At 41.8% G+C, this 22,406-nt stretch overlaps 2 protein-coding genes across 9 annotated transcripts; both read right to left on the minus strand.

Annotated features, from left to right (window-relative positions):
* Positions 1 to 2,613: 2,613 nt before the first annotated feature.
* Positions 2,614 to 11,658, minus strand: LOC111252788 (uncharacterized). Of its 3 annotated transcripts, none has more exons than XM_022811225.2 (7): positions 11,246 to 11,658; positions 10,251 to 10,376; positions 9,748 to 10,096; positions 9,178 to 9,600; positions 7,637 to 8,929; positions 7,124 to 7,331; positions 2,614 to 5,701 (listed from the first exon to the last, which is right to left on the minus strand). In XM_022811225.2, exons 2-7 carry the CDS (start codon positions 10,344 to 10,346, stop codon positions 5,548 to 5,550), a joined length of 2,523 nt encoding a protein of 840 aa, XP_022666960.1. In that variant the 5' UTR covers positions 10,347 to 10,376; positions 11,246 to 11,658; the 3' UTR covers positions 2,614 to 5,547. The 3 variants fall into 3 exon arrangements, with proteins under 3 accessions (XP_022666960.1, XP_022666958.1, XP_086829956.1); XM_022811223.2 differs by having other exon boundaries at positions 10,251 to 10,489; XM_086973830.1 differs by lacking the exon at positions 9,748 to 10,096 and having other exon boundaries at positions 10,251 to 10,489.
* A 4,802-nt stretch (positions 11,659 to 16,460) lies between these two features.
* On the minus strand, positions 16,461 to 22,371 carry Syx16 (syntaxin 16). 6 transcript variants are annotated; one of them, XM_086973831.1, is made up of 8 exons: positions 22,234 to 22,371; positions 21,848 to 21,939; positions 20,305 to 20,467; positions 19,879 to 20,026; positions 18,947 to 19,074; positions 18,576 to 18,667; positions 18,136 to 18,246; positions 16,461 to 17,623 (listed from the first exon to the last, which is right to left on the minus strand). In XM_086973831.1, exons 2-8 carry the CDS (start codon positions 21,923 to 21,925, stop codon positions 17,408 to 17,410), a joined length of 936 nt encoding a protein of 311 aa, XP_086829957.1. In that variant the 5' UTR covers positions 21,926 to 21,939; positions 22,234 to 22,371; the 3' UTR covers positions 16,461 to 17,407. The 6 variants fall into 6 exon arrangements, with proteins under 6 accessions (XP_086829957.1, XP_022668284.1, XP_086829958.1 ...); XM_022812549.2 differs by having other exon boundaries at positions 20,305 to 20,473; XM_086973832.1 differs by lacking the exon at positions 18,136 to 18,246 and adding an exon at positions 18,068 to 18,081 and having other exon boundaries at positions 20,305 to 20,473; positions 21,848 to 22,314.
* Positions 22,372 to 22,406: the final 35 nt, after the last annotated feature.

A 22,406-nucleotide genomic window follows, 5' to 3' on the forward strand; every position in this document is an offset into this window, starting at 1 on the left:
CTTCAGACTCGGTGCCAGAATAATTGCAGATTGTGTGTCGTTGTCTTCTCTTATTATTCTAAAAGAAACATTTGGAATCATACGAACAGATAAAACAGAAGTGGAGTACAACATAAAAAGACATTACTGAATCACCCGCAATTCAATTGATGATTCACTTACTCTCCTAACTGTCCGCTGTTAATGGTGATTCCATGCATACGGGTAAGTGCGCCCAAAAAGTAAATATAGGCGAATTCCGGGTAGCATACGATAGAAACAAGCAATTTCTTAAAATACAGGTAGGCCGCATTTTTAAATTATTGCGGTAAAAGATAAAGATCAATTCCGTTTTACAGAAGAAAAACTTGATATGACTTCTGCTTACTTTTGTTTCATTTATGAGTGAATCCAGAGCAGGAGCAGCAACAGTCACTAGACTCATCTTTTTTTTACCAAATGTCTCCTGTATGTACTGCTGAAAGATCTATTTTAAGACGCATAGATGACAAGTTCCATAAAATGTACTTCAAGAGTGTCAGAAAGGGTCACTAAAAAGAAGTAATGTACCACAAGGGGCTACCGCGTTGGAAAACTTCCGCTTTGGAAGCTTTTGATACTCCGAGAATTTACGGCGGAGACCTGAAGTGCCGTTCACACAATGCGTAAATAGGTTTGTGAGAGCTACATTGCATATTTTGAAATAAGGAACACTTTTTGGACACTCGTATTATAAATCTCGTGTTTTAAACATGACACCGGGCCCGTTTATTTAAACCGCGACAATGAACAACAGAAAATAACAATTTTGTGTGTTATGTCAACTACTTCAGTTTTTGTTAACCGCGTAGTGCGCTTTGATGACGGCTCATTCTATTTTGCAACAAAATGTATTCGACGCATTAAATTAAGTTCATATATCAATGTTAACTCTATTGTTTTTATTACGCGGTCGATACGCGCGCCACGTAGCTGACATTGCCAAATAATACAGCTGTTACCTCAATCCATATACAACAATCGAGCTATAACGTGCATTGTATTTAGCACACAAACTGCCTGATTATGTGATACATCAGATTTGCATACACAGTGTCGGAGGACGAAAATGATCCAGCAATAATCGAGACCTACGCGCTGTATGGCTAGTTTAAATCTTCAATTATCGTGGACGATCCTGAAAATATTGCTCAAAATCTTCGCCTTTGCCACTATGGAGTTTTTACAAGAGAAAAGAATAAATATAGCTATTTTTTCTGCTAAACATTTTAAACTCGGCAAGCGTCTCTTCTTTCATAATAACGTTAATATTAACATCCTAATTAAAATTGTCATCGTATATTCATATTGTTATCGTATTGACATCGTTTGTCGCTATGAGGTTAGAAATCTCCGTAAGATTCAACGTCGCCCATCACATCAAGATAATTTCTAGCGATCTACGAAGCCGATCGAAGGCTTCAGCAAAAATGCTAGGTGAATATGCTACCTAAAAAACCTCTGGAGACCTAACTATGAAGAAATATTGCCATCTCATACTGAACGCTATTGTAGCTACAAAACAGATTAGCTGAAATTAATAACCTCAGTTTTTCGTACCCTAATAACTGTGTTTCTTAAGTTTATCTAACCAGTTGGCAAGGTGTGATTGCTATGAAGTCATATGATGCCCATTTCAGACTACGTGTATTTGAAGAGATTCTTCAACCTCAGCTTGCCGAAATCGATGAAAGTATACATGAAATTATGCTCCTTGCGGCCAATATATGCTCTACCTATCTAAAAACTACGTTACTGAACAGAGGATGATGAGTGTTTGTGTCGGCTACAATGCAAGGAATCCACCCTGACTGCACAGCGAAACTAACAAAAACCCCGCACTGCTGTCTAGTTAGTGTTTAACTTTTTTATGTTAACTAGCTCATGAATTAACTGATCCTTGGATGAACAACTTATCCAATAAAAATGACTCATTACCTAACCTCCTGACCCCCAATTTTTGTTTTTCTCTTGTACAGCTATTTCCGGTTCCGCAGCATTACACACGATAGTTCTCAACTATTCGTAACGCCAAAAAGGTTTATTCTTTTCTGTTTCTTAGTCTTTTAAAAGTAAATCTATATAGAATAGCATTACAATAATTTCCATATAGCCACCGAAGGTATTACAAGAGGGTAGTGATTTGTCGTATCGGAACGTCTTTATGACACTGTTCGTCTCACAGAAGGCAGCTGAAACAATCCCTCCGGTTGATTCCTGTTCACAATGAAAGCCATTTTTGTCTGGCTAAGCTTGTCATGTAGCTGATGATTAGCAGTCTCTAATTGATGTTCTAAGTGTCTCTAATTTTTGTCTACTCGAACTTATGTGTACATGAACTACATATTAACCAATTATTGAAGGGTATTTCGACAGATCGACAATCGAAGCCCCGAGCCAAAAATAGATCAGCCTTGCAACGGTACGGTTGTATAAAAGGACGTTACTGATTTACACACAATCTATCATAACGTATATTCATCATAGTATAACTCTAGTAGATTCCGACTAAAACTCGGTTTGTAGATGTAAAACACCAGTACTAAACTAAGTTCCAGCTATATATTCCTTAAGTTGTCAAAAATGAGAACACAATTTAGCAAACGCGACCCTTTCTTAATTCGCCTCTTTATTCACTACTAGCCCATTGGATACGCCTTTATTTTTCATATGTATAAGGTTTTATACAGTAAGAACATCGAACTGTTGTCTCAAATCCCGCTATCCCTGTTGAGCGTTTCAGTCAGTCTACAGATAAGGCCAGAATCCCTACTGTTTTGGGCCTGCTGGCGTAAAAAACGTTGCTGTCTATTTAGACAAGGAATTGTGCCGGAGTGGCTAGTACCACCTAGATTTGGCACTCTCCGTTTTATTCTTATCATATCAGAACAACAAACCACACGGTAATAACATATCATTATAACACTTGACAGAGGATAGGACAATATCTACGAAAAACAAAGCCAGCTGCTAAGTTGCAGGCACAATCGAAGAAACGGAAAGGCGTAGTGCTATATACAAAAAATGATAAACCAATGCTTTTATTATTATTATTATTATTATTATGTTCTTTTTCCTTGTACTGGACTAATGCCACGAAGTAATTAAAGCGATAATTGCTAAAGGGGACGGGCTTTCTCTTTGTAGTGGACATTTTCCGCAGTCTCCATTTAGAGCAATAGTTCTGCGCGCCACTTTATTATACCATGGGCTAAATGTCTTAATGTCATCTAATGCAAGTGTATGGCGTATCATTATTATCAGTATGAAAATAATTGTTAACAACGTATAATTATAAGCTCCTCTCACTCGCTTTTTCTCTATACATTCATTAAGGCACCCCAAAGGGGCCCCAAGCAGAGAACGAGGTATGTGTTTGAGGGGGGGGGGGGGTAGAGACTAGGCTGGACAATGATGGCTACAAAAAAAGTGTACATCTTCCGTTTCTCCCAAATGATGACTGTGCATATAGAAGCAGAAAGCAATAAGAGAACAGCGTTAAAGCATTTATATCGGAGAAGTTCGATATATGTAAACGTTGGACACATCAAAGATATTATTGATCATTGTGCTCAACGAATGTAACTACGAGTCAAAGTATATAGTCTAAGGACATATCTCTATTATAGTAAGTTATTATACAGCCACCATAGTGTCCAATCTCGTTTAGACTGATGGGGGCTTCTCACTACTAAATATAGCTATGTTTTCAACTTCAGTTGCCGACATGCTTTCCCTTGCTGTCGCCTCGCGTTTTAACACATCTAGTAAGGGCCGTCTATGGCCACGCACATTCGCATGCCTGCGTTAACGGTTCGTTAATTGTTTTTGCACTAATTTATATTGGTATGTTTTCAAGTCGTGTATTGTCGTTTTCATACGAAGAAATTAAAAAAAAAATGGTCGCATGGATAGCTGTGACCAAGACGTCACCAATCGCCACCATATCATCCCGCTCACCTCAGTGCTGTCTATCACTGCTGTCCTATCGATGTTATGCTGCAGTAATAATAGGTAATAATGGTTCCTGCTAGGGCAGATCGATGGAATCATATGGTCTTGCCGGATTTACAACGTTCACCACCACCCTATCATCACTTATTGTGTTGCTGAATATTGTAATAGCCTTATTACACTTACGTAAATCGCGATCTCGCCTTTTGTTGTCATTACCACGCTACGGTCATTCTTCACCACTAATGGCCGCATCTTTTCCATCATCCATTTCAATTTACTTACGACTTGCTGCTAGACTCCTTCTCAGACCTCGTACAGACAGACGGGCACAGTTCTTCTTCGAACTTCTTGCAACTTAATTTGTTTATGTCATCTTTCCTTGTTGCCATTGATGTTTGTTATGGTTCGCTGAAATAACGATGAATTGACGACATCGCAATCTCCGATAGAGCCAATTGCCTGCTCTTCCTACTAAATCCCTCGTACCTTTTTGGTGTTAAGTTACCTATGGTTGCAGAAGTGCCAGTTGGCACAGGCACAACGAGTGAGGAAGTAGGAGGCGGTCTTCCCTTAAATATGAATATCAAAAATTTTCAGAACTTCTGCTCCTTGCTCCATTTACGGCTTTCCAGTTGTGATAGGTTAAAGATTTTGTGAACATGCCACATCTAAGAGGACCGTTTTCGTTGTACCATAGTCAGATGTTACCATTTTCTTTCGGAGCCTGTGGAGATACGATGCTAGAAGCTTGGTCAAGCCCTCTTCGTTCTACCAGCTCTGCCACTAGTTAACGCACGAAACCCTTCACTGCACATGCCTATTAAATAAGAAAACAGAGCTGGCATTGACGGCCAACAACACTCTTGAAGTACATCGTTGTTGCTGTTGTGAATCATGAACCGTGCTTAAGTTCATCTGGTAGTGGATATAAGTGCACTCAGACTACGCCTGCGATAGCCGAGTACGTAGGCTTAGCGCGAAGGAATGAAAAGAGAGAGGGCCACCAATATCGATGTAAGCGACAGACTTTCACAGATGTCAAAGGCCTAATCGCACAGAGCAGATAATACGTGTCGATGGGATAGAAGACAACATATGTTCAAGGCATGGGACAGTCCAATACAGGTCTACATAAGGGATCCAACCGCTTTGGATAGGTCAGCTCGCCTTATGCGACCACTTCGAGCAGCATCGATGTGACGGTCTCATCTATGACCATGGAGACGGTCCCGTTTCTTGGCAACATAACGGGACTGATGAAACGGTACGAGCCTGAGACGGAAGGCCATAGCGCACGTGACGCGAACGGCAAAGCGAACCGCTGTCAGAGAACAACAGTGCTTCTTTAATTGAAATGGTTCTCGCTGCTGAACGAAGGATGCGGAAGGAGAAATCGTGACTAAATGCAGTCGACAAAGACACTGGATGATCGCCACTCATGAGCTAGAGGTGTTGAAGGGTTAACAGCCTTTTAGTGACACAGGGTCACGGCAAGGCATTTCGGACACCTAATCCCTTTTCCTTAACTCTCTGGGTCAAGCGAAAACCGAATACGCCACTGCGTCTTGTTTTCTACGACATACGCGCAAGGGACTCTTTGCATTCGACATTCTGCTGATCAGCCGTTAGCACGGCGCCCTGTTCGACAAGGAACGCCTTAAGCTCAAGACGTCCTGGGAAGAGCAGGCTTTTCTCTAGGTAAGTCACCGAAACTCCTGGCCGGAATCTAGAATCATTCAACAGACACACGTTAGTCATCAAAGTATTACATTCGCCTGTTGTTTCAAGCTTTAATTAGAATAGTAAATGGCAAAACTGGTGTTAATATTAAATAAGAAATGCCAATAACAATATCATTTAACTTCGGCATAATAAATGTATATATAAGTATACTTATGGGTGCAAAATGTGCGTTATTTTTTTTTCAGTTAAGTGGTACCACTGCAGTAACAGCAACCAAATCGACCGCCATTATAACAAACCGCCAATTTTGTTACTGTTTCTTAAAACCGGGTGGTCTCCGTTCTAAATACGTTCACTGCAAGCTCCACGTATGAACGCTGAAGCGCATACATTGACCTACATAAAACGATGTAAATCAAGTGGTAACGAAACTTACGGCCGGTAATACTTGCTGAAAGGGAAAGGTTAGCGTTCAACCTGATCTATATATCTATACATGTAACGCTAGATACAGTCAAAAGTCAATCTTTCTTGATCACACGCCCAGTTGACCGTCTTTAAAGATAAAAATAAGTACCCCTAACGACCATCTCGTTTTATAGGCCAACCAATCTCGGCTTGTTGCGGTAAAAGAGTGTCTTTGCAACAGTGCCCTGCAAGATCGATGCTGCAGACCGTTGCTTAGACTTCTCTCCACCAAGTCATAAATTCGTGTTTGCATAACGAGATAGTCACGTCTCGACACATCACTATCATCATTTCACAAATTAAATCACGTTCGACTAAGTACTCATTTGACTCTTCTGTCACTGCCGCCAACATCAGTCAGCATTACGCTGACCTGAAGGAGGCAAGCTGTGAGTAGTTATTTGCGGACTATACCAGTTATTTCCGTTTACAGAACAGTGAATTTCACTGAGAGTTGTATCGATTACAGTAGAGAAAATCAGAATATGTGCGTAGGCTTATGAGAACTTCGGTCGAAAAGTTCCCGTTTTCGAACGGTTTTTCCTGTAATTGGTGTCCGGCGTACTTCACTATTGAGAGTCTTTAATGTTCTCATCCTGTGGCTCATGTGTCTGCTGACAACAGATGACATAGTACGAAGAGATATGCACGCGGCTGTTGATGGTCATCCACAACGGCAGGTATAACAGGCCACTTCTTGGTTTTCTTTTTTAGAAGCGATGCTGAACGTTGCTGCAGGAATTTATCCTCAAAGGAAAGAATATCTTCATCGTCGATGTTATACTCCCCTTTATGTCAATATATCTCTCAATACAGGATCCACTCGGAGAGGATTCTCTACCTAATTTCAGCAAACAAGAGGTGCTGCTCTTAAGCAAACTGAAAAACCCATTTAAAAATTCCACCCTGGAACCCAAAACTAGCCCTCCCATGCCTTGCTTACAATCCTTCTCGCAGGCCTGTTGTCGATTCTGACAGCAACCCTACCACTACATACGTTTTCAAAATGGCCTTGTAGGCCAAAATGCGCATTCTGCCCACGCTCCACTCCATGATGTAAGCGCCCATTCGGGGGGCATCCTGGTACAGCCTGAAGAAGCGACTATAGTTGTCGGTGTTCACAGCAGAGATAACCTTCACCGCGTGCGCGACCACCGGATGGGACCGCTCTTCAGCACTCAGAGACGCCAAGGTCTTGTTCATATCTAGAACGACGAAAAACCATACGTAATCAAAAACAGTTCAAATAAAAAAAACAATTTGATTGTACAGTTATCTTAACTTTTTGATACTACCAATGAAAACAATGGAACGGATTTCTAAAAAAAGGTGGCAGAGTTATTACATTAAAAATTTGAGCTAGGGTACTGTTACGAGCTTTGACTCGAATTTGTTACGATATATAATAACATCGGTTGGAATTAATGATTACTGAAAAAATGAAACCAAAACAAATAAAATCAAAATGAAAACCTAAAATTTCTTAGGAAGAAGTTCGCGGTATACAAACCTAAAACGTTCCGAGTGAAGACGTGATAGAGCAGTTTATACCCCGCGAACTCTAATCGGTGGCGCGCATCGGGAAACTCTGCGTAGAGTGATGCCAGCTGAGTTTGGCATTGGTTAAATTCCTCGTGGTCGCCTTTCTCGAGAGCGATTCGAGCATGCGTCTCGTAAACATCAATCGAGAATAGCGAACGCACGCATTGTACAGTTAAATCCTGTCGGACAGACTTGAGCTGGTCGCAAACGTAGTGATAATCTTGCTTAGCAATCCACGCCTTTTTAATATGTTCCAGCGACCGGCGCAAAACATGGACTGGTCGAACACTACTAGGATCGGGTGCCGATGTCAAACGGAAATAGGCCTTCTCAATGTCCTGACAAGTTCCTTCGATCGGCGCACCTGACCAATCCTCGTACCAATTGTAGTTATCCGATAGCGTCGCGTTCATCGTCATGTCGGTCTTACGAATAGGTTTTCCGTTAGCAGATCCGCTTGGCGACGCGGAGTCATTGTTGTTAGCAAAACGCCGAGCTCTCTTTTGCAACTGACTGGGACTCGTCTTCAACTCATCTCCCGCAAATCGTTTTTTCAATTTATCATTCTGATTTTTCTTGGCGTTGTTGCTGCTGCTGCTGCTAGCATGTAAGCCCTTCGACCACTCACTACCACGGCCACTAACCCTGTTACCCGAAAGGCTTTGTTTGCTGAAAGCTGAAGAAATTCCCTCTGATTTGTTGTTTTGCTTGTTCCCTAACCCCGCCGCTCCTAACGACCCAACCATCAACCTGAGGTCATCACCGCTTAGCCTTGACATAGCTTCGGCCAGGCGTTGTCGCTCGCTATTAATTTCACTTCTGATCACGACTTCCGACGACCTTCTAGACCTCGATAGGCTACTTTTATCATCATCATCGTCCTCTTCTATTGCGTCACTACGATGACCGTTGATGCTATCGTTCAATGACGACCGTTTGTCCTTGCCGCTAGATAATCTCGAGTGTGGCGGTTCGTTTTTAGTGGCTCGTTTCAATTGCCTAAGTCGCTCAGCTTCGACCTTTTGCTGTTTGAGTTGTTCCTGCCGCTGTCGTTCAGCTTCAGCCTTCAGTTTAGCTCGCTCAGCCTTGCTTCGTTTTATCTGTTCCTGGCGTTGTCGTTCCGCGTTAGCTTTTGCTTGGACGCGTTCTTCTTCCTGACGACGGGATTCCTCCACAGTCTCACTGTATACCTTTGGCAGGGGCTCGTTTGCCCAATCGTGCGTCCATAATCGTTTGCTATCCGTCGCAGCAGTCACCTTACCTAAGGAAACAAACAAAACAAAAGCGTTATTCTTTAGCATACTTTACGCTAACGCACTCCCAAAAGTTAAGCAATCGGTCGTGTTAATTTAGGCACCTACCAAACGAATTCGTAATTGTGGTCTTTTGTCTTTGGGGTCTTTTGAAGGGAAGAGGTTTTTCGTTCTACTATAATGCATTCTAATAATGTCTTTCATAAATGGCCCACATTTTACGCTAGAAACTTCGAAAATAAAAACAAAAACTCACCTCTAATAATAATCTCAACCTGTTGTTTATCAAATTCAGTTTTGCACTTCGCGAACGATCGGCGCGTGTAGTCCTGTAGAGCAATAGGCCATTCGGTGAGGTATGACGATCCAGTCGACGCGTTGTTGCCGCTTTCAGCCTGCTGTTTCTGTTGATTGTTTCCCGTGGAAGTTCCTATGGTCTGTGGCATGGTAGTGCCATTGACAATTGACATTTTCATGCCGTTGCCAACCTGTAACTCGGCACCTCCAGTAACGCCGGGCTGTGAACCTCGATACGGCTGCTGTGTTTGTTGACTTGTCGGAGACGGGGAATGTTGAACCATTCCACTGCTATTCATATTCGCCTTACCTAGAATTTCTGTTGAATTGTTTATGTGATTCACGAGACCCATAGACGAAACCATATCCCCTCGAACAACACCTAAAACGCAAAACAAAATAGAATGAGCATCACTGGAAGAAGGTACCCGCAGCTAATAATAGTGGAGTCATCTAGTGAGCGATAAAGTGTTCGTAATCATTAGAGCGAATTGCCGCGTTTACAGTATCCTACAGGTAGCCAGCCTACCATTGCCAAGTCGATTGGCCCCGATCGAACTCCCCCGATGTTGTTGCGCGCCATTGAAATTGTTTCTGGACGACCTATGACGAGGACCTACACCCCAACCCCAAGCGGGAGCCTGCACTCCAGCTAAGGGCGCGTACACCGGCGGAAAACCAACACCAGCGCCACTCATGTCTACGGGAAATGGTCCATTAGGTTGTCGGGTGTTTGGCTGTTGCTGTTGTTGCTGCGGTGCCCAGGCTCCAAAGCCCGGGGATCCCCAACTACCAGTAAACGCGTCCATCTGGGCAGGTGGAAACGGTGTCGTGGCTGAGCTGAGCACTCGTGGAGCTGCCGCTGCCCGAGGGTTAACCTGGACAACATTGAAAAACTGGATAATGTATGTGTCCACAGTATTTGTTTGAAAACCCCATTATAAAGTTGGTATTTGCTTAAAATGCCAAGATTAATAAACCATAGTAAAAAGGATAGTTTGAGCTCAACGGGATCGAACATCATATACATACCTTAGCTAATTCCTCCATGGCCTTTTCCCAGGCAGGTCTTTGTGGCGGAGGCCCAGGTGGCAAAGGTAGTTCCGCAACGTTCAAATGAGCGTCCATATTGCGGCAGGACGAAAGCGACAATACGTTCTGTCGATTTAAATTTTACCAATGCAATTGAATAGACGTTATAGCTGATCGGTAGGATAGGTCACACCAGTAAGCATCAATTTGTAATCCAACTTCCGACTAAGATCTGAAACCTACGTTTCACAGGATATTAGTTTGTAGAACTCTTTCCAATCTAAATTATATCTTCTCTAGATCGAGTAACCTCGCCCAGCAGGCTTCCTATCGTATGCAGCGTGGATAAAAGCGATAATTAAAGGCAAATCTTTTCTCATTGCGAAGCTTTTAAGGTCATACGAGAGCTATCGTTTCGTTATTTGTTTACACGACAGCATTTTTTTTTGCAAATCTATGATCGGCACATGAAGTTTTTATGCTGACTCTTACCACACAACGCGTTATAATAAGGAATCGATATATTCTACAATACATGTAAAAGCTGTACGGGATGACGCCTCGGACGGCACTGAGTCACTGGAATGGCCAAGCAAGTTGCACGCTGGATTTACATGAAGAAAGCATCATACCCATAGACCTACGCCATGGTATACACAGTGGCTTTTCTTGCCCACTACCTGGCCATTCTCGCGAACGGAATTTTTATGTATTTCCAACAGCTGTACAGTGTAGTGTACAAATCATACCAAACCTCTATGGTCTTCCATTTCAGTGCGCTATACGAGCATCAACATATAGGCGCCGTATAGTGAGTTGGGTTTTTCACGCTACTTAGCTACACGTAGAAAATCTGCGACTGAATGCCAGTTAGCAGCCCTGCACGTTATCGGCTTAGCCGTGACCTAAAGAATGCTCTTCTAATTAAGATCACAGCAGCGCCATTGTTCTCGAGCTACTGCTGTTCGATTATCAATTACCTAATGAAAACTTACAGATAGGTTTGCTGACGAAGACTGCTTTACGTCTGTGTGAATTGTGTTAAGAAGACTAATACTGCATATTGTAAATGCTCACATCACACAACACCCGCAAACACAAACTTCCTGAAATGATGAAAAGCCCCAAAAACTACCCAGCACGTTTTCCCCAAATAGTTCATACACAAAAACACACCACAATCGTAGTCCACACATAAAGAAATAGCACAAGAATGACTTCGAAGAGCCGAGACCAGTACGGTATTGTAGCTCTACGCCAGACACGCAACCGTAAATCGGTTTGCTCTCACACAAAATCACTAATCAACTTGGAAGAGAATCTATTACTGCCTGCAATACAGACGGTCAGACTGTCTTTAGCTTTTGCTCTCGAGTGTATCTTTGGTCAGTGTGACACTAGCGCCACCAGCCATTGACTCACAATATGGCGGGGGAACGTATCACATATCAGACAAACTAGTACCACAGATGGTACCACGAACAAAAAATAGCGCGCTGTAGGCATAGCAGACACGTTACAATCCCGCTGAAGAGTGAGAGCTGTAGGTTCGGTTGAGGCAGGCGCGAGGGGAAATAAAAATTCACGAAAAAATCTGTTCAAACTGCCAAGCTCTCTGTGATAGCGTAATGGGCAAGGTGATAGCATGTTAAACTTGGGGACATGTGATGGGTCAGGTTTGAATCGTGGCATAGACACACTGCTTTATAGTGGGAGTCAGCCATTTGAAGAAATTTCTAACAATAAAGCACTAAAAATATTGAAGCTATTGAGCTGACAGCCGTTACTATACTGCTAGCATTGCACTCATTTCAGGTTCTTAAGGGAATGTCTTTTTAAATGAAGACGATGGTGTATTCTTTTGTTTCTATTATGACTCCCTTATCTGGAATGGTTGGCTCGTACTTTAAGGCCTTGCGGCTATAGGGCAAGCACACTGGGTTTTTTGCGGATCGAGATTCTTACGCTATTGGTAGACTTTGATGTTTTACCAGCGCCCCAATAAATTTCGATAGATGGATTCGTAGAGTGAATCTACATAAATGTCACACGATTATGTTTGCGTTACATCTTTTTCGTTAAATGTGCCTGCAATTAGCCTTTTTCATCCCAGCCCATATTAAATACAAAAATCATTGTTTTCCTGTGACAATGAGTATAACGATGCACAAGCTAGTGACATAAAAAAACGAAGCTAGTCGGATCATTGATACACCCAACCCCCAAAATTAGAACCAACAAATATACTGGCACCCCCCAACCTTCTTAAATCCGCTAATCGACTAGTCGTAAATCATCAAATCTGAAGGCGTAGCTACATAGTCGGCAGCAGTAATCCTTATATGGCAGCACTGTGCTTGCCATGGAATTATTTATATAACGAAGGTGAGTTGCTTCCCGATAGTTCGCGGCAGCCTTCACGACAACCTCGTTGGTCGTTGGTTGTTAGGAAAATCGCGTTCCAGATCAAAACAATTAAAGGGTGGATGCAATATGGATAAAAATGGCTATGCTTTTAACGGAACATGTACGAAAAGGTCCTATTTGCAACGACTGCAACAGTCTTCACAGTGGGAATGGAGTTGGCCCACTGCCTCAGAATCGGTGAACAATAACCATGATTCCCTTCACGGTGGCTATGCCAGTAAATCTTATGGTGACGTCCCCACAATGGTAATGTCCACGTCTGTTGTGCCAGCACAATTGAACGCAGATACGTGTAAGGCGAACATAACGCAAACGCCATCCCAGCCATCGGCTCTGCCGGATGGACCACTACCACAGGCTAAGGTATCATGGCCACAGCCTTCCACAACGTTTAATCCCATAGACTCGATTATCCCAGTAAATTCTGATTACACTAATTTTGACGAAGAATATTTGAATCGGTGTTCAGCTCTATATTCAGATCAGCAAATTCCTCCTGCCCCACCTTCCAGTCCATTGATCAGTCATCAAACGTACCCTTCGCCATCGCATTGGTTCAAAGGTTCGGGCTACTTGTACACTTCTCATGCGCAGCCCCATGCAATTCCGTTTCCTCCTTTCTCGCTAACATCACCGTCACAACCCTCTGGGAATCCACCGCTGCCTCCGCCCCCACCTCCACCTCCAGCGCCACCAACACATTCCAGGTATCGCGTTTATCAATGGGGGCAATGAAAAGCTTCACAAAATCACGGTGAAGCTTAATTATAACTATGATGTTGATGATGCGGATGATGATACTGTTGTTGGCAATGGCTACGTTCGAAGAAGGTGTAGTAAACTGAGTAGCTGCATAAAAGCAAAATTATGAACTCCAGCAATTGTTCATGAATACCATTATAAAATTCATACGTCCCTTAGCGCATCAAGTTTCGGGATGTTTATTAATAGATCGAAAGGCTCACACCCTCAAAAACATCAAAATAAATTACCTCTTATTCATGTGCCTGGTTATTGAACCCGTTACTGAAGTTGGCCATTGCGACGTTTTCTTATATATGTATTAGCGTTAGATAACGCTGAAGTTGGCCATTGCGACGTTTTCTTATATGTGTATTAGCATTAGATAACGCTGAAAACAATAAAGGTATTGCGGCACATTAGATGTAACTGTCGTAAATTTAACTTGTTCCTCTTAGTTAACCTGTGACATCTGGCAGGGATATAGGTAACTATTAACTGAATTGCATGTACAAAAGCATATCCTTGCATATTTGGCAACAAAGTCCACGTAGTTTGAGACTTTAGGCAATTAACCTTATTATGACTGCATGGTAATGGAGACCGAGTGAAGCACTCGGTTCACGGAGAAGTCCCATTTCAGAAATGTGGTGTCTTTAGTGTGCAGGAAACTGTTAATTTTGGCTAGACTTAAATGCTCTGGACGTTTGCTGGAAGTTGCCTAGTAATCTGAGGTTAATATAAATGCGTTAATGGACGTTGTAACAATGACTAGATGTAGTGACCCACAAGCAGCGATGAAAAAAGGCGACGACGGTCAGCGTGAAGGCGTGGCTGATTTCTCCTCAAAAAAATAGGTTGTTCGTGATATCTAAGAAAGCAGGATTTTGACAAAAATTTGACTCGATTCTGTGGATATGTATTCAAATTGCGGAAATACCATGTTATGATGATAAGTTATTTTCGGTTATTTTTTCAAGTTCCGTTTTTCTAGCGGGTACTTTTTAATTCACTTTTTGAATCAACATTTTGCATATTAAACCAACGGGCTATCTCTATCTGCATGTTCATGCTCATGCGCTAAGTCAAAAACGACGTTGCTTGAGCGTTCTTGAGTTTGGAGCTGCTGTAAGCCGTCACAAACTAGGGATACTGACGCATCAATCGATTGTTCACTCAAGGACTTTTCCAGAGAGTATTGCGTGAGTCAGACTTAACGACGCCTTCTATAGGCTTCAAAATTTAACTCTGTTGTGACTCTCTAGGATTTTTGGGGGTCGAATTCACTGTATTAATTGATTTAGGGTTTGTATGTTAAAAGGGGCAACCCTACGTGTGTGAGTCCCACAGCCCGAGCTTACCATAATTTATTTCAACTTAGCTGTTCGAGCCGCGCCGCGGACAATGCGATCAACATCCGCAAAGACCTACCCCCATCACTTCTTGGCGGAATTACCCCTCGTCAAATTTTTTTATATTATTTCGAAGATAACCTGTTATTTCCTGACAGTAATAAAGTTCTAGTATTTTTTAGCAGGTTTGTGCATGTGGGTTTTGACGGAAGAATTTTATGTGTGCGGTATTTACAACGGGTCATTCACAACGAAGTGGTTGTTAGACAGTTGCCTATAGAATAGGATGAATTGATTTTAGGTGACAACGAAATTGTGATATTCCAATGTTTCTACTTCGACTAATAGGATTCATCACTTGTTAACCAAAATTAAGTTGCTTCTTTGTTCGTTTACGTACGGAACAAAATTCATTCGCAATGGCGCTGTGCCCACACTGCAGCATCAGAGCCAATCGGAACATCTATCCAAATTTGTACCCTGTGAACAACCCATTCCGATATCCTATAACTTTGCCCCAAATCAAAAGTAAGGTTTACGAGGAGCTCGGTTTACCAGGCGGCTTTAATACAGTCACCGAAGATGAGGTTGGACCGTATTGGCGTTCTGTGACAACAGTTCTTTATCCGTCCGATTGGAAGTCTTCTGCGAATCAGCTTCAGTATGGTGCCGGAAACCGCAATGGCTACGGACTGGGCTACCCGAATACTGGACATTGCAGTTGTTACAACAAATGTTTTTTGCAGCCATTGCCGTACAGTAATCTACCACGACCATACCCGCCCCCTCCGAGATTTCCACATAAACAAGGATTCTACTTCTGAAAGTCTACCTTGCGAAAGACTTCATGTATACAACCATGGAGAAAAGAATTGCCAACACGCCATCGTGGATTGTGTTGAAACCAGTCAAAAACGTATCCAAATATACAGAACGGTGTCAGACGATTGATTATCTCGCCTTTCGTTTATCCCTGTATACGACAAGATCGGTTTTAGCATAAGCTTGTCTGCCTCACACAATACTATACGTTTTTTTGCACTACTGCGCGTAAAAGATCTATGAGACGTCTTATTAAAACGCTTTAGGATTCTCACAGAGTGCATCATAAACTATCTTCGGTGTACGGCTACTCTATAGTTTTAACGACATTTCCATTAGAGATCGCTGCCGCTAAGAGATTCATGAATACAAACTATAACACAAGCGGTAGGACACGTTTTTTTACTGTCTTTCGGGACTAGCGAAAACTACTGTGAAGGTTTTCGCCGGAACCTTATTTTAAGTCGCGCGAGCTCCATATGGTTAATCCATAGAACGAATCTAATATTGGATACTGACGGGCACATCTGGTCATGTTCATACGGGTCGCGAACCACTAACTGCATTCGGTTTTCGACGTCTTTACTAGCGTTAGGTCATTGACCTTACCGTCAATTGCTGCCAATTACTCATGACTTTGAAATATATTAATCATATACTACTATACTAAATAATCGAATTATAATTTTATAACACTATTACGGCGGCAGCTTCGGCTGGAATAACCTTTCTCAACAAATTCTAATACGCATGTAGTTTATTGTCGTTTTCCCTTTTTTCCCACCCCCTTCCTACTCTACATAGCAGCACCCAAATATCCACAATTTCTACTATCCCGACGGCATCGCGAAGTAAAGACACTGACGCATAACTGACTCACGTCTACATTTCATTTTTATCATCGCGTTTAGCAATAGATAGCTTTAATTTCCAACGACTTTCTTCATCATCTTTTCACGACAAGGTTTTTTCCACTCCATACATAACAAAGCGTCTATGAAACACAATTCAACCGTTTTTATGTCCCAATGCAGCTTCAGACTGCTGCTGCTGCGTCGTCAATCAATACAATACACAACCCCAGTATATCTATGGGGGCCTCTGTGTGTACATATAGAGAGAATATATTTATAATTTTATATCACAATACAGTTGACGAATGAGGCAATTTGAGACACCGGCACAGTACAACAGCAACAAGATCTCTGGCTCAAGCTAGGTTTTGCTCCTTTTCATAACAATGTTTTCTTTTTCATTTCTCCGCTCGCGGTCGTGTACCTGGTTCTTCCCTATCACTTGACGTATTGTGCCTCTAGATCTTAAAACCCGATGCTCTTTTTCAGCGTAGCTACCATTTACGCTATTAATTACCGTTATGAATATTCATCACCTCAGCAAAAGTGTTGCTTTGACATCGTCTGTTTGCACGATTCTTCCACCTCGTTAACTCGTGTCCTTCATATGTGATAATTATTTATTAATTATTAAATATATACTGCTATATGATATGTATGTACATGGAGTATAGATGGCTTTTGTGAATCTGTCGGCGCATTACTGGGCATTACTGTGTTGAAATTTTCACTTCACTCATATCAAATGCTTTCCTCTAAAACATCAACAATCTCCTATCCAATGTTCAAAACTATTATTAATGTTAAAATAGAAACAATTCGCTGGGTAGCGAAATGCTTATAATTATTTTCTTTTTGCTTTCTAACTTTGGCTTTTTTAAAAACTCTTCGTCGTAAGAGATCGCACTTAACACCATGGCAGATTAGGGGCTTTGGGGCCAACTCCATCGGGTTTTTGTTTTCAACTAAGTTTCGTGATGAAAAGAAGAATGATTAGGAACAAAGTTACACCGGCGAGACCGACAATGCACTTCAATTTGCCATTTCCTCGTTTATAGGCGGCGGCTGCTTGCCGAAGTTGTTGGAGACCTTGACTCACCGAAGTCTGAACGGCATCGACGTTATAGTCAATTCGATCAACAACCGAACCCTGTTCAACGACCAGCCGCGCAACCTCCTGTGGAGTGAAATTTCCGAAAACATTTTTCTCACACATATTTTCTAACTCAGCTTCTCGTACATAAAATAGTCTCCTTTGCTCGATATTACCATTATTGAAATGTTAAACAAGCTAAGATTGCGCGCATTTCGCGACATGTTGTTCTGAGAACAATCACTGCCTTTCTTAAAAATGCCTAGTAGAACTATTCAAATTTCTTAAAAATCCCAAATGGGGTTCCCTGTTGAAACTGCCAGTCAAGCATCTTGACAGTAATCCCTAAGATCGTCTATATATTATGACATTAAGTAAACGAAAGTTAAACGTGTGCACTCTAAAGGCAGTAGGATGTCAGCAGAAAGGCAGCAGAAACACTATCGAAGTACTAACGTTGCCTTTATCCTAGATAGGAGATACTAGATAAATACTGAAGATTAAAGCGGAATAATTAGAATAACTCACCTAGAGAAGTAGTGCTGGAAATGAGTAGAATGAAACATAAAAAAAATTTACCTTAAATTTTATTTTACCTTAAATACGACATTTAGTTCGTTAATGGAACGTACGACCGCTTGGATCTCCTCCTCACGTTGGGCTACTTCTTCTGCTGTTAGTAGATCTTGTGTCGTGACGAACATCATCTAATAAGAAGCGTACATGGTATCAATACTACCCTAATCTCACACAGTGGTTAAAGCGGGTCCTGGCTTCGAAATTGAGTAAAACGTATAAATTTATATGAACTGTTGAAGGAACACCCTTGCTTCGACCTTAGGATGTCGACTTTCAAATGAGACTACTTTATAGTATTTGGATAGACTTCAAGGCTGCCTACTCCTATTAGCACAGATATTGAAGGCTAGTGTAAAAAGGCGTACACAGCATACATGGTGTGTATATATACTATACATGATAATATATGGGCTACCAACTTTGGGTTAAGAGAACATGCCCATAAGTGAGCACATACATCGCTCTGCATAATTGCTGGGTCTGTTGGCGGCTCGTCGAGACTAATCGTCTGATCGAAGAATGCTCCAGCATTATTACGTTGTTTAATTCCTCAAAATATACAGAAAATAATAGGTTATTTAATATTGGCGCTGGAAATCTCCTATCTTGTTTGTTGAAGTAAAGAGATTTTATTTTATGAGAAAGATCGAAACATTAATTGAATATATGAACATGTATAGAGTCATAGAGAAAATTTTTGTTTTGACATGTTTATTTCTTGTCGGAGTTTTATGTACACATTGCGCGGCGTCTATTGAATCTTTCAACTCATACTGCCGCATGATAAACTGATCTACTTATTCAACGAAGAACCTGGCAGGTACTCACTATTGCAATAGTCGGTTTGGCTTTGTCGGAAAAGCTCCGTAACCTCGCGAAGTTGACCTGCTACAGCTCGAACAACGTTATCCGTTAACTGGCGCTCCGCCCAGCCGGACTGTTTTGCTTGAGACCACCTGTATCCACGTCAACAATAACAGAAAGGACAAGCTCATGCGTAAGAACAATGTCGGATCAATCGAGATATTTGCCTTGCATCGATGCTCGCTTGGGGCTTTGCTGAAGTAAGAGCACTGGAAAGAAATTAGGGCACCACGGGCGAGTTTCGCCCCACGCCTGTTTTGCTCTGTAGTGTATTTTACCTATGTGAAGGTAAAAGGCCAATTATATTTTTAGTAACAGTAACTTCAAATAATGGCCAGCTATTTCCTACTAGCTATAATTTTATAACTTGTTCCACAATATAGTTTAGACAGTTTGTCAGACAATACACGCTGCATATACGTACAGTACGCAATAGAACTTTCTCACTAATGATGAATTAGCGCAGTCGATACTGATGGTCACCTTAAACGTCTTTCGTACTTTCTATCCCATACTAAAGTCGTTCCGCATCACTTCGGATGGCTGACTTCAGAAAGTGTTTAGCCAATCGGTTCTATTTTCGGCGCAGTTCTACCCAAAATAAAACTCTAGCGACCCGTAAGAAATTCAACCACTTTCCGGGTGAGACGAATCCCTCACTTATAGCTTACTAGGATCGAATACATTTATATGGTATACTATTGTCGAACACTGCGCACAGTCTCCTGTAAATTAAAAGAGTGTTGTTCTACAACACGAAGGGAATTGTCTTTATCGGGGCCGTGCATCCCGACCGATACTGAACCTTTCGCCGTAAAAAGAGTTATCAGCCTAGACGAGCCTAAAAGCTTAACGACCATGTATTTTACTTTTTATTTTTCTTTGTATTTTCCAACCTGTTGATGATTGCTACGTGTGACTGGCAGTCTCGAAGCAGTCTGCCTATTTCGTCTTGAGCTGCACGAATCCTAGATTCTTCGTCTTGTTCGTCGAGAAGCGATGGTCTGTTTAGGTGCTTGTCATGAAGTCGCTTTAATTCGGTTACTATGTAAAATTAAGAACAAATTACAAGGATTAGCGTAACGCTCTATGATGATTACATCGTTTTTGTTATTATGTGTGGAAAATGTGTATGCAATGTGTGGAAGCATTCCGCAATATGTACTAAAGGCAGTACATATACAACATTTAAGCTCCTCTAATTGGTAGTCTACTATATAAGGCGGAAGCAGGCTCCAAACGCGTAATTCAGAAGAAATTGAAATAATTATTTAAAAACACGATGTATCTAATAAATTAATAGTATATAAATAAAATCGTACAATGATGACGGATTCGCGCTATATCGGCCTTGATTTCGGCGAGGTTGTCGGTCCACAATGGCGCCTGTAAAACCCGACGTTCGCGATTCCTTGGACCGCCCCATTCTCCTCGTTCGGCATCACCCGAGGCACTTACCAAGGACACTGTGTCACCGACGTCATCCTGAAACTTCGAAAAGTGAGAATAATGAAGGAAAAAATTAAAAAATGTACATATGGGTATTTACAATGAAGGGCAAGTGGTCGGTTAATAGAATAACTAAATCAACCGTAAAAATGCAATGGTTTGTTTATCACGAACCATTTTCTCGTGATGGGCATTTTAGGCGACGTCGAATCAGTGTTTTACGGGCATCTGCATAAAGTAATCAAGATAAAAAAAGAACTGCACTTGGCAGCAAACTAAAATCAGGCGGTCAACAATGACAATGAAATTTCTTTGTCCACTTGGCACTTTACCTTATTCGTGGCAAGGTTCGGTTGGTGATGAAAGATCAGCAGCGTTCGCAACTATAGTTCAAGTGTCTTTCGCGCCATAAAGGATGGACGGTATAAAGCGTTCGAACTCCACATAAAATGTAATAGGCCACAACTTGTCACACGCCTAGCGCGAATTCTACACCGATCTCAAAGCTAGGGAACTAATACCAATGGACTGCTTTGTCATGTAGCTTGTTCAGTTGACACTGGCGTGTTACTCCCACGGATCTGTCAAGCGGGCACGTCTATCGTTCTGTTTAATCTTCAACAAAATGTTACGTAATCTATAATGTGTGTGCGTGTTTGAAAGATGGGAAACTGAAGACCAGTATTTTTTGAAAATTGATGGCCCATTAGCAGTAGACGGTATTACGTCAAATTTCGAATGCTGATATTTATCTTTCCTTAACAATATAAGGCATACCCTATGCAGCATATGCGCCCATCTGAATAAAACATTAAGTTAGTTCCCTTAGAGCTATTGACCGTATCAAGCGTGCTATGACTTACTGGTGACAAACAATAGGAGAAGCTACGAACGACCTAATTCCATAGCGCAGTTTTCACGCAAATCGTAATTGGTCACAGATGAACTACAGGCGGGCACACCGATACACAAACAATTCTCTGCTTAAAGAAAAAACGATAACGAGAAAACCATCAATTCGAATTTCGTAACGTAAATTAAACTATAAAACTGTATATTATAAAACGTTCGTGGGATGTCCGTGTATGATTTGAAACAATACTCTTTTTAATTGTGACAATAGATCAGTAAATCTACGACAGCTTTGTCAGCGTACTTAGCTACAGCAGTCGGTGTCGATGGTGCTGTCCCAACATTGTTCTTCGATGGTAATTTCATATATTAACCGTTACGATGTACTGCGAACAAGGTCATACGTCAGTTTCAGGTATTACGCTGCGTTGTATTTGTTTTATAGATGGATGGAAAGGTAAAACTGTCGGTTTTGTGGAAATGTTTACTGGCTGAGTCACATTCGCCGAAGGAAAGTGAATGGCCTATAGGTTCTATTTAGGCCACTTTTCGAAGTACACTCACCTCATCTAGGCTGCGTTTGGCGCGCGCGGAGTTGCTTCTCATAAGCAAGTAGACATCGGTCAGATTCTTCACTGCCATACCTAGACAGCAAACTACCACAAGAGACGCACAATGCTACTATAAGTTCAGTGGTTTTAGGAAACCTCAGCGTCCGGCGTTGCAGCTGTTGATCAGTCTATTTAGTTAACAGATGTGGCCGCAAGCAGGTGGATGGCTGAGTTAAGCAAAACAAATTCGCCAGTAATCAAATCCAGTATCCAACACAAGCCGAGCAGAATTTTCCGCGAACGCTAACTGGTTCACGGGCTGACCACCTTCCCGGTTGTGCGTCTTAACGTTATCCTTGATACCTCACTATAAAATGGATAAAATCTTATCGCTGTCACCTGCTTTGTACTGCTGGTGTCGGTGTGACCGGTTCTGTTGTTATTCTCCTGCTGCATAAATGCATATATAATAACACCGCAGAGTACTCCAGTGATGAACGGAGTCGAACTCACTGGGGGCCGCCATCTTGCGGATTGCGGAGCGGGTCAACCGATTTAAATGGAACGGCGGG

Source organism: Varroa destructor, unplaced genomic scaffold (assembly GCF_002443255.2).
Source record: "Varroa destructor unplaced genomic scaffold, Vdes_3.0 BEIS01000006.1, whole genome shotgun sequence".
Lineage (NCBI taxonomy): Eukaryota > Metazoa > Arthropoda > Arachnida > Mesostigmata > Varroidae > Varroa > Varroa destructor.